At 43.3% G+C, this 16,358-nt stretch overlaps 2 protein-coding genes across 2 annotated transcripts in view; both read right to left on the bottom strand.

Annotated features, from left to right (window-relative positions):
• Window positions 1-561: 561 nt before the first annotated feature.
• Window positions 562-5,438, bottom strand: chia.1 (chitinase, acidic.1). Its single transcript, XM_037679165.1, has 12 exons — window positions 5,388-5,438; window positions 5,067-5,123; window positions 4,772-4,801; window positions 4,468-4,672; window positions 2,840-2,896; window positions 2,582-2,747; window positions 2,123-2,247; window positions 1,724-1,847; window positions 1,324-1,506; window positions 1,083-1,199; window positions 870-996; window positions 562-770 (listed from the first exon to the last, which is right to left on the bottom strand). The coding sequence occupies exons 2-12, from the start codon at window positions 5,083-5,085 to the stop codon at window positions 562-564; spliced, it is 1,362 nt and encodes a 453-aa protein (XP_037535093.1). The 5' UTR covers window positions 5,086-5,123; window positions 5,388-5,438.
• A 9,803-nt stretch (window positions 5,439-15,241) lies between these two features.
• cntn2 (contactin 2) overlaps window positions 15,242-16,358 on the bottom strand; it is a 51,649-nt gene continuing 50,532 nt past the window's right edge. The window contains exon 23 of the mRNA XM_037679166.1: window positions 15,242-15,678. Coding sequence (XP_037535094.1) covers window positions 15,572-15,678 — 107 coding nt within the window. The 3' untranslated portion in view covers window positions 15,242-15,571. The remainder of the gene's footprint in view (window positions 15,679-16,358) is intronic.

The raw sequence follows: 16,358 nt of genomic DNA on the forward strand, positions 1-16,358 counted from the left end.
AACCCCCAACTCTCGCATTGGAGGACGACTGCTCTAACCACTCAGCCACAGCCGCCCCTTACCCCGCCAAGTTACAACAGATGTCATCTCAGGGCACTGTACAAAAACATTTACATACATTGTGTGCAGTGTATGTCTTCTATCTTATTTTATTCTTCAAACAATAAATGCATATAATAATAAATATTCTATCAGTAATATCATGTGTCATGGTTTAAGAGAAAAATAAAAACAAGGATGATATTGTGTGATGAAATGGATAAAATTATCAAAACCAAAGCTGAAATGATGAGGAATTCAGATGAAATGTTTCATTTATTTATTTTTGTGTATTTAAATGTTTACATTTCACACACATTACAACACTTTTTAAAGAAACTCTTCTTTTTGTAAAAAACAAAACATTGAATCTGATGCAATGAACATTTTTCTAATTACCGGTAGTTATTTTTAAATCCTGACCAGAAGCGTAAAGGCTGGTCACTGCTGAGCAATGAACAGAAGGGACTGACACAGAATCACTACCATACATCTAGTGAATGACTGGCTGGGTTCTGGAGCTCAGGGCCAGTCGCAACACTTGCAGGCGTCATAGTAGATGAGACCAGGCTGGCAGCGGTGAAGGTAAGTATTCCCTTGGAAGCACTGGAAGTAGGAGGTCTTATCAGCTGAGTTCTCATACAGCCCATCAGGACGGCCATGACAAAAGTTTAAAATGGGATCCCTGGTGGTGGTGGGGCGTGGTGTGGTGGTGGGCTTTGGAGCAAACCCTTCACACAAGAACAGCATGGCATGTTCAGAGGCTGAAGAAACCTTATTCAAATATTCAAAAACAGGCTTTTCTAGAGATCAGAACTGAGAATATTTACCCATTGATGTCCTGAGGTGGTTGATCAATGGATAGGCTCCATCTGAGCAGAAGTACCCACTAAAGTCATCCATATCCAGAGTCCACACATGAGCCCCACCAAGCAAATTTCTGGTCAGCAACTGGACCTATAAATACACCCCATCGATGGCAGAATGATTGACAGGTCTGAGTTCATCATGAATGGAGACACAGAACCAGACAGAGCTCCTACCTTTGAGGAATAGCTGCGTTTGTCATCATAGCCCACCCAGGAAGTGCCATAAGTGGCATATGGAACCTCCTGCTCTGGGATCCAAGAATTTGTTGCACTGGGGAGGAAGTCACATACCTGGCAACACACAAGCATGAGTTAGAACAAACGCATGAAATGTGTTTTGAATATCATCATTTTGGTTCTATCTGGCTCTTCAAATGTGAAAGTTTCTCAGGATACAGATGTCAAGAAGTTGTACCTCAAAGTAGGACCAGAAACCTGCAGTGCGAGTATAGGGTCCAGCATCTGCAGGCCCGTTGGTTGGAGCGCCGAGGCCATTAGCTGATGTGGTCAAATGGTAGGTTCGTCCATATGTGGTGAAGCCCAAAAGCACCTTCTCACTTGGGGCTCCCAGATCCAGCCAGTGGGATACAGAAGAGTTCTGAGTAAAATATGTGATATTTCAACATGGACTCAGATCTAAAAAGCGTAACAGCACTGCAGATTCAGACTCATAGATGGTGTTTATGTGCCAGACAGGTTATTTTGACATCAGATAAAACTAACTAGAAACATTAAAATCTTTGAGTTTAATTTAAAAAAAGAAAAACTATCATTTGAAGATGGTGCAGTTTTGGATGTGTTGCTTCGTTTCTTACAATGTTGTAGTGCACATGTGTCCCAGAGTCAAGAGAACTGCGGTACAGTGGGCTGTGGTGTCCAGTTCTTGTCTCCCAATGTCCATGGAAGTCATAAGTCATGATGTTCAAGAAGTCAAGGAGACTAAAAAGACAGATGCAACATTTTAGGGTCAGTGAATGTCCAAACTTTGAATAAGCGTTTGATTAGTTATCCAAAATCCAAAAAAGGTGTTTCTCTTCATCATTTCATGTTGAAAGGTAATTTTATTGCATTTCTGAGGTTCAGTGCCAATTGGTGACTTGTGTTACCTAGAAACTATCAGATGATCTGAAGTTCCTATGGTCCACCACAAAGCGACCAGGAACCAGTTTGTCTTTACGTCTTTGTCTTTAGTGGACAGCAGAAATCAAACTTACGGAGCAATCTTGTTGACTTCGTATGCTCTGTCAATGGTTGCCCTGACTCCGGCAACATTGGCCGACAGCAGTAGCTTTGTCTTCCTGTTGTCTTTGGCGTCATCCTCAAAGGCTTTGGTCATCTCCTGCAGACAGAGCAGAGTATTTCATGCTTCTCAAGGTTACCATTACATTACTACAGGAGGTCCAGGCTGGGAGGGAAAAGCTGTTCCAGCTGAACTGAAGTTAGTTCAGATATTTATGATTGTGTTAACTTGGTTATCCAAACAAAATGAGGTTTTGTGTTGTTTGGGCACTGTTGGTGTATTTCTGCTATTGTAAAGCTGAAAGTTATGGACTTTAATAGACTTACCTCAGATTACTACGATCAAAGTTTCCTAAAGAAGAGGCTAAACCAAAGCTTAACAATATACTGAACCAGTTTTAGTGAACAGAAGCAGTAATGAGAGACGTGCTCACTGTGATCAGCAGAGTGAACCTCTCCTTGTCCTGTTGTGGGCTGCCATTGTGTCCAGGGTACTCCCAGGCCAGATTTAGACCATCAAAGTTATGAGCACGCAGAAAACTGATGGCAGACCTGATGAAGGCTGCACGACTCTCAGGTTTGACCACCATGGAAATGAAACTGTGAGATGAATGGATTAAAGTTTGACATATTTTGTTGGGAATTCAGTATTTTGGACTAGTGAAATGTGTGAAAATCTGTGATGAACTTACGGGCTCACTCCATTCACTGTGCCTCCAACTGACAGCAGAGTCTTCAGTGCTGGATTGCTTCATAGCAAAAGATGTAAAAACCAAATATCATTTACAGTCTGTCTCATGGGAACATCCCATTTTTGTGTTATACATATTACAGATTGAACTAAAATGTGGTATTTGGTTGTTTTTTTTAACATTAAGTAAAATGTACAGTGGAATTATTGGTGCCTGCCATAGAAATAACGCAATGCAGGAAACAGTTTGAACTGAAAACAATGTAATGGTTTCCTCCCAAATCCACAAAGAAGGCAGAGAGTAAAGGGTGTTTTTAACTTATCTCTGACAGAAAGTGCTGCAAAAATCCTGAAAATTCAAATGAGACCCGACCCTCATGTCAGTTATGGTTCAAGAATGATCTTTTTTTATAGTTTTGGCACAACTGTTTGTTTGAGGCTTACTTTTAAAGATTTTTTTCTGTCTGTGTAGAGCTTCCCCCGTTCTTTTAAACGAAACACAAAAACGACTGTGGCAACTTCAGCGGATTATAAGTCCACTGGCTTCTAAATGAGACAGGAAGTTTCAAATATAATGTAATCTCAGACTGTACAAACACAAAAAAGGTTAAATCATGTCATCTGGACAAGTTTCTTTTTGGGAGAAATGTTTCGTCTTTCATCTGAAAGTCTTCATCAGTCTGAGGCCTGCCAACCCAGATCTGTCTTATAAATAGCACCTCCTTGATGTGTTTCAAGCCAGCCTCCCGTTGAATTCCCAGAAACTGCCTTCAACACGTGCAAAAAGGACCATCCGTCCAAAACAATCGATCATCATCCATAACAATCAAATGTTTTAGGCCAGATGGCCAACTTGCTACTCACAGACAACTCAGGAAACCTGGCCAAAATGGTTCAGATAAAGGTCTGTAAGCTCAATCATCCAGGTAACTACATCACAAAAAATGTTGAATCATGTCATCTTGAGTCCATTGAGCATGGACTTTGCTGTCATCTGGACACGTTTCTTTTAGGGAGAAACATTTTGTCGTTCATCTGAAAGTGAATTAAGTCTTTCAGATGAACGATGAAACGTTTCTCCCTAAAAGAAACATGTCCAGATGACATGATTTATCCGTTTTTTGTATTTACCTGGATGACTGAGCTTACAGACCTTTATTTCAAATTATACTTTTTAATACTCATTTGTTATTGCCTGTGTCTGCCTCAGTCGGTCTGTTAGCAAAATATTTCATGAACCTCTTGACAGGCTTTAATGAAATTATCATTAAGTTAATAAGTTTCTGGTACATATATAACTGGTTAATTCTTGGAGTAAACTCGGTTCAAGATGGCTGACAGCGCTACCTTAGCAACTCGGTTAATTTTACAGACATCAGGCTCAAGTTCGGTGCAGTAGTAGCTGAAAGTCATTCTCGATCGTGTATTTCATGTGCCAGCAGATTGAGTCACGTCTCCAACACTCAAAGTATAAAACAGTTCTGTTCAGGTCCGTTAGTGCAGAACCACAGTCTTTACCAACCAAAGAGCTGTTGGAGTTACAAGCGGTGAAAATTTCAGTTTAGACCTTTCTTTGTGTTTGACGCCGACTTCAGTTTAAAGCCGAGGTGAACATAACTTTAAACTCACTAGCTCTTCAGGCTGTTCAGGCTTGTGTAGAGCTCATTGTCGTTCCACTCCACGGTCGTGATCTGGTTGAAGCTGTTGATGGTGGCCAAGGTGTAGATGACGTGTGTGCACAGGAAGGGGTCGATGTTGTCTGGGGTGAATTTGGCACTCCCGGGTCTGTACTGGGCCCAGTTGGTCATGTGGCACACCAGCTTGCTGGATGAAGCTGAGGATGAGTGGAGAGACAGGCCCAAACAAAACTAAGAGTTCATTCTGTAAAAAACACCCTGGTATGAAAAAAATCTGACTTTTTGTAGATTCTTACCGATGTGCAGAACCAGCAGGAGGCCCACAGCTGCAAAGGACAAACAAGTAAACAGGAACAAGGAGAACACATGAAGACAGCTGTACAGGAGACAGTTCATGCATAAAGTTTCTGTTCTATAAAAAATCATCGTAACTCTTCCTGAACCAAGCCTCATGCACAATTTCTGGCGTCAACTGTTGGAAAATCTCCTTTATGCAAATGTTTGGAGGATTTCCATGTGACACCTCCACTTGGAAAAGCTTTAGATTTTCTAAATCTGGCCATGAACGTGTGATGAACGAGTGAAGTTTACCTGTGAGAAATTTAGTCATTTTTGCTTTCGGAGCTCCCACCTCTGCAGATTTGAAGCCTGGATGAGCAGAAAATGGTGAAACGTTTCAATATGATTATTGAAACTGGTGATTAAATCACAAAATCTATTTCTGACCATGTTTCTGTATCTAATCAGTCTGTTATCAGAAAATGGTAAAACACCATTTAGTCAGTATGAAAACTCATCCAACCTTTTACTGAAGGTCTACACACCACTACTGAGAACTAAAGAAATAAAAATGAATTTTCCTTTAAAAATAATAGCCATAAAAGCTTAGAGCGAACTAGCACACATCCTCACCTGGTGATGGACCTTATTACCTTACGTCCTGATGAAGAGATGTAGAGTCCTGACCTCACTGCAGATGCATCTTATTTATATTATACTCATTAATGACTAATAGAAAGTGGCAAAGTACAGCTGATAAGAGTGTGGTGCGGTGGAAGCTGCGTAACATGATTAATAACCCCACTTCAAAGAATGACCACCAGCCCAAAAGAATTGAGGAAATAGGATTTACTGAGAAATGAGCTGCAGTATCAGATTGGCTGCAGTAATAAGTCTAATCAGTTTATACAGCTTATCTATAAATTAAAACCATGAAGCACAGAGAAGCAATAAAAACAGGTTATGTGTTAAACAGATTCTAGAGATTCAATAAACCAGTGAACTTACTGCGCGAACCAGCGAGCCCCGGATGAATACTGACCCACAAGCAGACAAGACAAGCAGCTGATGTTATTTAAGTTGTTTTAGACAATCAGGAAAAAAGATAAAACTCTGGAAATACAGAATAAACATTTGGTACAAATGGGTCCTGAAAAATGTTGAACAATTGATTATTGGAAAATATTTTTAAAATCTTAGAAATCAAAAGTTTGCTGTTTTGGGCTGAAAATAGTAATAAAAAAGTTTCTAAATCAACAGATTGTTCTGTTTTTTTTTTTTTTCCTGAAAATACTTAGGAAAACTGCTGAGTCATCTCAAGGCTGTAATAAAACTTAGACAACTTTGACTAATAGGCTTTTATAATGTTTATTAATTCTTTTGTACAGTTCCCTGAGACAATGTATGTTGTCAGTTGGAGATATATAAATAAAATGAATAATTCCTTCAGAGAACTTTACTAATTGACTTTTCTATGTATACGGATGTTTCTGTAAAGTGCCCTGAGACAACTTTGTTGTGAATTGGTGCTATATAAATAAACTGAATTGAATAGAATACACTTGATAAAGAAACTGAAAGTTAAACTGGATTTCTTTTTCAGAAACAGATCCTGTCTAACCCTGAATGTTAGGAAACACCTTGTAACTGTGACTTTCCTTCCCTCCATTGATTATGGTGACATTATTTACATGAACGCTCCTACAAGAACCCTGCAGATGTTGGATGCTGCAGATGTTGGACGCTGTCTATCATGGTGCACCAAGATTCATAACTGGCTGTAACTACTGCACCCACCACTGCACCCAGTATTCACTGGTTAACTGGTCATCATTAACTTCACACAGACTCTCTCCCTGGTACATTTTCATCTTTAAATCACTTCTTGGTCTGCTGCCTTCATATATTTCCTCTTACATGTCACTGCATGAGTGCAGCCACAGCGTGCGCTCTCAAGACATAATTAGCTGCAGCATTGCACAGATGAGATGAGCAGTTTTCAGGTATTCCAGGTTTTTATGATCAGTCCAGACTTGGGAAGGTTCTTTGGCGCCTTCTAGTCAGTGCCTCCACTCCTCGAGGGCCAACTTGACCACCAGTAGCTCACGTTCACCAACATCAGTTTTTTTTTCTCTCCCTTGTCCTGTCCGGCATTGCGACACTCAGAATTATTGTCTGAGTGTCAAAGTGATGCCCAACAGATTTACTTTCACAAGCAGATCATTATGGCTGGCCTTAATGCTCCACTTCGTATATAAATAAAACTTTATTAGAATTTGCTTTGGGCTTGTTTCAGATGTAATGGACACGGGGACGGAAAACAAAGAAGATAAAGCAGAAAAGTGGGAGAAGAGTTAAAAGTAAAGAAGGAGATAGGAATAGAGGAGAGAGAGAGGGATAAAGAGAACACAAATCAAGATCAGTGAAGTCTGACTCTAGACCTGCGGAAAGAAAACAAAAAGACACAACCGAGAAACCACAACAACAAACAACATATATATATATATAATAATACTTATAACATCATTAGAACGTATTTTATACAGTACATGGTAATACAAGATATATTTGATGGCCACCACAACCCAATTGGTTGTGTATCTGATAAACACCTGAATCTAAACACCTTTGTGAGCATGCTTGTCACTATAAAGTTTCTCATAAAAATGTTCAATAGTGGATGTGGGGACCCACAGACCTGTCCACACAAGACACGATGGTAACACAAGGAAGACCGGAGCCACAGATACACAGCGACCTCCAAGCCGGGAACTCCGGGAGTCCCCCAACAGGGACAACCGCAACCCCCAGAGAAAAGCAAAGGGAAGCCCCGGTCAATCCCCAGCAACCACAATGCAGAAACTCCAGGAGGCTGCAGCGACGAGTCCACAGGCCCCGCCGGCAACCCACCCCTCCAGAGTAGATCCGGCCATGGACACCAAGCCCCGAGTCCCGAAGTCATACCATCCCCCAACAGAGGCCCGACAGAGCCAGGGCACCCAGGCCCCAGCAGGCAGCGACGAGGACGGGCTGGCACACACCCCACCACCCAGTCCTAGATGCCGAGAGCCGGCAATGCCCCGGCGGCAGGGGGGACCAGACTAGGAGAGGGGACCACCTATAACCCAACCCGAGACATAAACAAGCAAACAGAGACAGCCCAACAGAGCCTCTGTCGGGCCGTCCATGCGCCCCACGCACCTGACAGCGACCGCAAGCCGGCCTGAGGCCGGGGGCCAGAGCAACAGGGAGCAGCAGCTGAGGAAGGCCAGCCCAGCGCACCAAGGACCATGCACCCCAAAAGCCCCACACCATAGCCCCGGAGAAGCCCCGGCACGCCACCTATGCACCCCCCCCACCATGCATACAGCACTGCCCACCGTGAATGTCACACCAGGCCGACCAGCCAGCGCCCTGTCAAAGCAAAGCCACACCCCCGACCGACGCCATACACCACCAATGACCACACATGCACAACCACAGCTGACACCCCTGCCGGAACCCAGCAGCTACCCCAGCTAAAGGTCTGGCCATCGCAACCAGGAACCTTGATCAAAATATCCGAACAACCCAGGGAGAACCGGAGCATCGGCCACATCTCATATCACCCCCCAAGGCCCAGACCCCAACCAGGAGGCCTACTCCTCCTCCCTGCCCCGACCCCAAATGTCAAACAAAGAATGGGGGTATAAGGGAAAAAAAAATAATATATATATATATATATATATATATATATATTTATATACATAATTCATAGGAAGACCCCACACCTCCCTCCTCCACTCAAGTAAGGTGTTGATGCATGTTGTTATATAGTGTGTTTAAAATGGGGGGGGATGAGGTGGTGACCGGCACAGACCCACCCCCTCCCCAGAGAGCAGGTAGTGCCCATTCACCTACCCAACCCTTGCCCAGAACCCTAAATGGCTACATATGAGAGTGGGCACAGGTCCCAGAGGTGAGAATGATTCCACATCCCACCACCTATATGCCACCGTGTGCCCACTCCAGACCCTATAAATGTATGTGTCATGAGATTGTTATATGTGAGTGTCTAGGTTGTATAATAAAATTGGGGTCCAGGTCTCCACGAACCATGGAGATGGAGGATCCTCCCCCCAGCTCAGTAGTGCACCTGAACCCCAAGGCCCTGTTTGAGTGGTGGTGTGATGGAGTGGGCGGAAAAAGATGTCGGGATGGGGAGGAAGAACTGAGGTGGAAATGCCCTCCCAGGGGGCCAGCTCCCCCACTGACCCCAATAGGCACCCCCCATTCTCCGAGATCTACCAGGGGGGGGGGGGGGGGGTGTCCCCTTATCCAATATTGGGACCATTAGCCAATACATCCATCCAGGAGTAGGAGCAGCCGCACCACCAGGGACCCAGGTCACGGACAGGCACATAGCCTCGAGGACCGACCAGAACTGGGGCAAGTAACCCAACCCCCCCAAAACCGTTCAGATCCCCCAACCCAATCCCCAGCTCAACACCCAGCCCCGTGACTAAAGAAGCCACCAAATTGCAACAATGACAATTAGCCCGGAGTGCCCAAACAGCCACAGATAGTGCACCACGGCAACTGAGGGCGCACCCCCACCCCCACAAAGGAACGAACCAGTCCACCACAGTAACACCCACAATAAGAGTGCCCCACGCAAGGGAGGGCACACACCGAACAGCCCAGACACCCCCAGGCCAACAATGCAGAGCCACTCGAGCGAGATCCCCCAATATACCACCCATCCACAGCTCCCCACAGTCCAGACCCCCAGCCAAGCACCAGACCACGACCACAGCAAGGCAAGAAGACACCCAGGCTGAATCCACTCGTCCCCTCCCATGGCCCACCCTCCACCCACCAACAGGATCACCCCCCACGGTAGAGGCCCCAAAGCCCACCAACGCACCAAGGGCCCCCAGGCCAGGGCCAGGCGCCGGCGTATGCACCAGCCCAAGACCCTGAGAACATACCCGCCAAGACCCGAGACCCCCGGGCCAAGCCGGGACCCCAGCCCGGGAGCGACACTCCCCCTTTTCCAAAATGGAACTCATAATTGTGTAGGCACAGTGTTTCAAAATGTGGCTTCAGAACTAAACAACCATTTAACCCACAACATTCCAAATAGTTCCTAAAACAACTTGGACTTGGCCAACTTGGCCCATATCAAAGCTACCATCACCAACATCAGCGAGGACCCTCACCAATACGCATATCGCAAGAATCGATCAACAGAGGACCATCTCCTCTGTGGTCCACACTGCTCTCATCCACCTGAAGGACTCTTACATTTGTATGTTCTTTGTGGACTTCATGTCTGCCTTCAATACCATGATTCCCCAGACCCTGATGGACAAACTACTCACACTAGGACTAAACCCCTCCATTTGCAACTGGGTCCTGGACTTCTTAACCAACATACTGCAGTCCGTGAGGATTCACAACTTCTCCTTCACCATAACCCTCAGCACTAGCTCTCCCAGAGCTGTGTGTTGAGCTCCCTCCTGTTCACTCTGCTCACGTATGACTGCACACCTACCCATCCAGGCTGTCGCATTGTAAAGTTTGCAGACAATACAGTGGTGGTTGGACACATCACAAACAATGAGGAGTCCAGCTACAGGCAGGAGGTGGAACACCTGGAGAGCTGGTGCAGGAAGAACAGCCTTCATATCAATGTGAAGAAGATGAAGGAGATGGTCGTGGGTTTCAAACGGAACAAACACACCTACCCCCCTCCCCACCCCCGCACATAGACCTGCAGTGGAAGCGGTCTCAAGTTACAAGTCCTTGCGTGTGCATGTGAATGACCTCATCTGGGGCAACAACACCACCAGCCTGATGAAGAAAGATCATCAGAGACTACTTCCTCAGGCAGCTGAGACGAGCTGGTCTGAGAAGCTCAGTCCTCACCTCCTTCTACAGGTGTGCAGTGGAGAGCATCCTGTGCTCCAGCATCAACGTGTGGCATGGAGGCTGCACAGCTGCAGAAAGAAAAGCTTTGCAGAGAGTGGTGAAGGCTGCACAGAAGATGTTGGAGTCAGTCTCCCCACCATCACAGACATGTACACCTCTAGATGCAGGAAGAGGTCCACCTGCATCATGAAGTACCCCACTCACCCAGCACACACACTTTTCGCCCCACTCCCCTCAGGAAGGAGGTTGAGGAGCATTAAGTGTAGAACCACTAGACTGAGGAACAGCTTCTACCCTGAAGCTGTTAAGACTCATGAATCTCTAACCAGAATTATCAGTGGAAAAAAAATCTCTGTAATGACACTTTAATTGGAGATTTGACACTTATCTGTGCTGCTGATCGTCCATGCTGCCAATTTCTTACACATAAGCTGCTGTATTCATTCCCATCTGCTCACAACAGACTCATGTTCAGGCTGATGCTTAATACACCATCTTATATTATATTATTACTGTTTAACGTGTATCTTAGATCCTTGTACACTGATTCTTTTTTCATTTTTGGGTGTAACTGGGACCTTGAGTGCACGATTTTGTTCCATCTCATGTACCACGTGATGTGAATGACAATCAACTCACCTTGAACCTTATCTTATAAAAAATAAACAACTGGTGTAAAACATTCAGTAAACTATCAGTACTCATATGACAACTACTCAACCTCCACCTCCTGCCCACACCACCCAAAGTAAATAAAAAGGGAAAAAGAAATAAATACAGACGTAAAATTGAGTAAACTTTTTAATCAAAGAGTTTCAGTGAACTTTCATTGCCTATTTTGTGAAAACTGGTCGATTGTTGACATGCAGTGCTATTTCTCAAGTAAAAAAAAATCATAAAAGTTTGAAGTAAACTTAGATTTCTATCAAAAGACAGGATATGAGTCAATAAAACTGAACAAAAGACAAACTGAAATTTTCAATGTTTTTACACATTCAAATGAAGCACATTAGTAAATTACAATCACGTGATTTCATTCACTATATAAAGTCTTTCGATCATTGCTAATGGTTTTCAGGCACAAAGAAAACAAGGCTGGAATGGGCATTTCAGTAAAGAAAAAACATCTCTAAACTTTTAGGCAGCAAGTGAACCTAAAATCAGTCTTCAGAATGCGATTTACGAATCAGTCCTCGAGTAAACAACAAATAAAAACATTACTAAACATTAAGGCTGACGTAACAGGAAGCAACAGTTTCTTCACACAAACTGCAGGAAATCAGATGTTCCATAAAACAGGCTTCCAACACAACTTTACATTTCAAAGATTTCTACATTTTCAGGATGATTTTGATCCCATTTCTAGAAATGTACATAAAATAACTTCCTACTCGTCTTAAATTTAACTGCAAGTCAAATCATGATCTGCTGTGTCTCCTGGGGGGTGAGCCCTGATGAAACCTGTTGTGTTTGCAGATGTTCTCAGTCACCAAGTTAAAAACTAAATCCATGAGCTCCAAACTTGATGGAAGCAAAACATCAGAAACACACGCGAGGCCTGGGGCCACGGCTTTTAGAAAAAAGTGGCCACGCTCTAGTTAGTCGAGGAGTTTGTGTACAACTCAAATTTTCTATTTTTAGAATATGGGACAGAGATTAAACGTTGAAAAGATACATGTGTTTCCATTCTTTTTTCTGTTTTTCACATTCAATCAAATGTGGTAACAATAAAAGTCAATTTTATTACAATGCAAATGTTTTGTGTAATTGAGAGCTTTGGTAACTTTCATTTCTCCTCGTGAATCAGCTCATGAGCAGGAAAACAACACAAAGACTTTTTACATTACAGCTAAAGTGTCAACATTCATTTGGAAATAAAGTTTGCTGGAAAGGCAGATGAGAAAAACAAAACAAAGCATACAGACATTTGCAAGAAATAAAAAAGACCCTTTGTCTTAAAGGCTCATGTACATAACATGAAATGTCTCTGCGCCACATATATTACTTAATAATAATAATAATAAAAGCATAAAAAGGAAGAATGAATGTTTAATTTCTCAGCACAAAAAAGAACAGTCAGCATTTAGACTGTGAGCAACAAGGTCCACTGAAGGTAATAAAAACACGTGCTGGACGAACAACGTGCAGATACAACTACAACAAGAGGTGCGCCAATGTCCCGTCACTGAGGGATTTAAACTGTGAATGTTTGTAGTTCTTGAGATGAGTGTTTTTCTGGACTGGAATTGAACAGAGAATGAAAGAAACCTAAATGTTTTTGGTGCAAGATGTACAAGAGGGGAGGAGTTACACTGTAGAACAGTTTGTGTGACGGACCCTGGAGAGTGGAGGGTACAGTGGCCGACGGGTGCAAACGCGCAGCAAACACATGATGCAAAGTCAAAAACACGCAAACACAAACAAAATGCAAACACAAAATATAAACACAAACACAAAAAATCAAATGAAAACACAAACAAAAAACACACGCAAACACAAATGAACATGCAACAAACAGAAAAACGCTGCAAACAGTGAAGACACCAGCAAACGCTCCACAAAAACAGAAGTGCTCCAGACCACTAGGGGCAGTAGAACAAAGAACAAATCATAAAAGAAACTTGGAGGAAGAAAGACATTTTCCAACCACAAATAAATCTCTCAAGAAGAAGAGGAAGAAAGAAAATGTTAGTTTATACTTTATTCATTCAAACACGCAGAATTTTACAATAGACCCTTTTCACATGACGTCAGACAACTGACGTTCTGACTCGATGTGGATCAGTACTTCCTGGTCTATTCTCCCTCGGGAGACCTGTCTGTAAACTTCACGGAGTTTCATTCATTCAACCTTTATTTATAGAGGTTAAATTTCAAGATATAGCACAAGGTAAGGTTAATAAAAACAGTATTTAAGTGTTAGTTAGCTGTGGTAACGTTATCCATATTTATCAATTTACCATTTTTTAACTGTGTCAGGAAACAGCCTCCGATTGTAAAGTAAGCTAGCTGCTAACAGGAAGCTAAACTCTACACTGCTGCTGCTGTCAGTGCTGTAACATTAAAATGTTTAACTTTATCTATTAATGTAAAATCTCTGACATCTTCCAACACTGTTGTTTAGAATAGCATGTTAAATATTGAATTAAAAACTATATGTCAAACCATTTCCATGTTCTGATGATTAATAATTTCTCGTTTAACTTTCTTCTTGTGTCCATCTTTCTCAGCAGCAGCTCATCTGACCAGCATGACACGGTCATCAAGACGTTGTTGCAGTGTGCCATGTTGTTCCAATAATAAACAAAAAACACTGTATTTGAGTTTCCACGATTTTCCCGTGGCCAAAGAAAAACGTTCCCGTTGGGTGAGAGCGATCAGGAGAGATGAAGGGCCATTTTTTAAAATCCTTTGTGGGAGCACCCATGCAGTCTGCACTTTGCCCCAGAAGATCTAAATCCATCAGCCAGTGGAAGAGCCCGGATCAGACAATGAGCGGTGCCATCTAGATTTCACTGGAATTTTTATTTTATTATTTTTTCTTCTTTCGGCTGCTCCCTGTGTTAGGGGTCGCCACAGAGAACTGGTCGCACAAAGACTTGGCAGTTGTTTTTACGCCGGATGTTCTTCCTGACACAACCACAGACACCGAGCTACCACAGCCTCTGTGTGGAGCAGAGAGCTGCTGTCTAAGACACCCGGAGGAGCAGGTGGTGGGGGTTAAGGACCTTGCTCAAGGGCCCAAAGTGGGACGAATGAGGGTGAGGGCAGGTGTGGGTGCTTCACCTACCCCACCCAAATTTTTGATGATGTCGGTACCGATCACAGGCCCACCTTCTCTAACCTCTGCACCACCACTCCCCTAGTTTGCTGGTGTTTCCACTGTTTGCAGCGTTTTTCTGTTTGTTGCATGTGTTGCAATTGTGTTTGCGTGTTTTTTTTAGTTTGCGTTAAGATTTTTTTGTGTTTGCATTTTGTTCGTGTTTGCGTGTTTGCTGCGCGTTTCGCCGTTTGCTGCACGTTTGCACCCGTCAACCACCGTAGGAGGGAGACATTTTATCCACCACTAGGTGCAGTAGAGGAGCGAGAGGGTGGCCAGTGGTGGCCTTGGCCATCATAGATTAATCTTCAGCCATCCCACTGATTTAAGGAAACTATATTTCTAGCAATATAAAACTATAAAGCCTAGTTTCCTCAAATAATGGGGGGGGGGGGGGGGGTACATATGTATACATTATATACAGTGGTGTTGATCTTGGATTTTAACAAGTCAACCCAGTTTTCAAAAGGAATCTGTCTAACTCCTAGATGTTCCCACACACCAAAGTGGAAGTTGGTACATTAATTATTTTCAAGTTATCCAGGTCCAAACATGCACTGATGGACAAATGGGGGATGTCCCCGAACACCCCCCCCCCCTTCACTCAGTGACGGGGGACAAAATCATTGGGCTTAATGTTGGACAGACATGTGCGCACGCACGCACGCACGCACGCACACACACACACACACACACACACACACGCACGCACACACACACACGCACGCACACACACACACACACTGTATGTTTGCTCTGATGTTGAGACGATGCTGCATCTAGAATTCCCCCAAATAATTTCCTGTTCTCACTCGTCAGAACAATCCAGCTCAGTTTCATTGAGCTCATGGGGCTGCCTTTCAGGGAGAATTCAACACCTGCTAACATCTGAAGTGTGAGATCATCAGTCTGATGAGCTCTGCTCCCCATACGGCATGGTTTATACCGTCTGCAGTGCACCCCCCTCCCCCCTTGTTTTTTTAACATATGAAATGTGATAATTTAACACTAATCTGAGTGCTCTGAAACTCAAACCATCTCAGGTGATTATTTGAACAAAAACAAGTCCACAAGGTGAACTGGATCACAGGTCTGACAGCAACACCAAGATGAAGAGGACCAGTCCACTGAGGAGGTGGGGAGGGGGTGTCGACAAAGTGGAGACATTCTTCTGCACCATCATCCCAGTTCCTGACAACCAAACCAAACAAGTTGTTTATTTTTTAAACTTCCACGCCCAAAATTACATAAAGACAAAACAATGAAAATCTGTAGTACCTGAAATGACTGAGCAAGTGGTGCAGTCTAAACTATTAAATAATAACACATTACAAATAGTTTGACACCAACTTATCTTATAGAGCAATTATTCATATTTATTTTCATCAAACATTTTAAAGACAAAAATGCAGCCCTCATCCTACTTGAAGAACTTTAAATCCTTTTTGTCCAACTGAAACATTAGAAGTAAAGTTGTTCCCATCCAATGATGAAATTAATTCTCTGCATTTGACCTATGACACCTGAGAAACACCCAGGTGGAGCAGAGGGGAGCTATGTAAGTGCCCAGGGAGCAATTAGGGAATAGGTGTCTTGCTCAAGGACACCATGACATGTGGGCATGGTGGGGAGTTGAACCTGCGACTTTCTGGTCCCAGGTTGGCTGCCCTACCTCTACACCATCTCTGGATTTTTCAGTGTTGACATTTTATTGACCTGATGGAGAAACAATTACAGCAGTCCCTCGTTCATCGTGGGGGATCCGCACCCTGAAGACCCGCGATAAATGAAAAACCGCAAAGTAGTAATATATATATATATATATACAGGTATATATACAGACAGTATATATATATATATATATATATATA

Source organism: Nematolebias whitei, chromosome 7 (genome assembly GCF_014905685.2).
Source record: "Nematolebias whitei isolate Nwh7 chromosome 7, NemWhi1, whole genome shotgun sequence".
Taxonomy (NCBI): domain Eukaryota; kingdom Metazoa; phylum Chordata; class Actinopteri; order Cyprinodontiformes; family Rivulidae; genus Nematolebias; species Nematolebias whitei.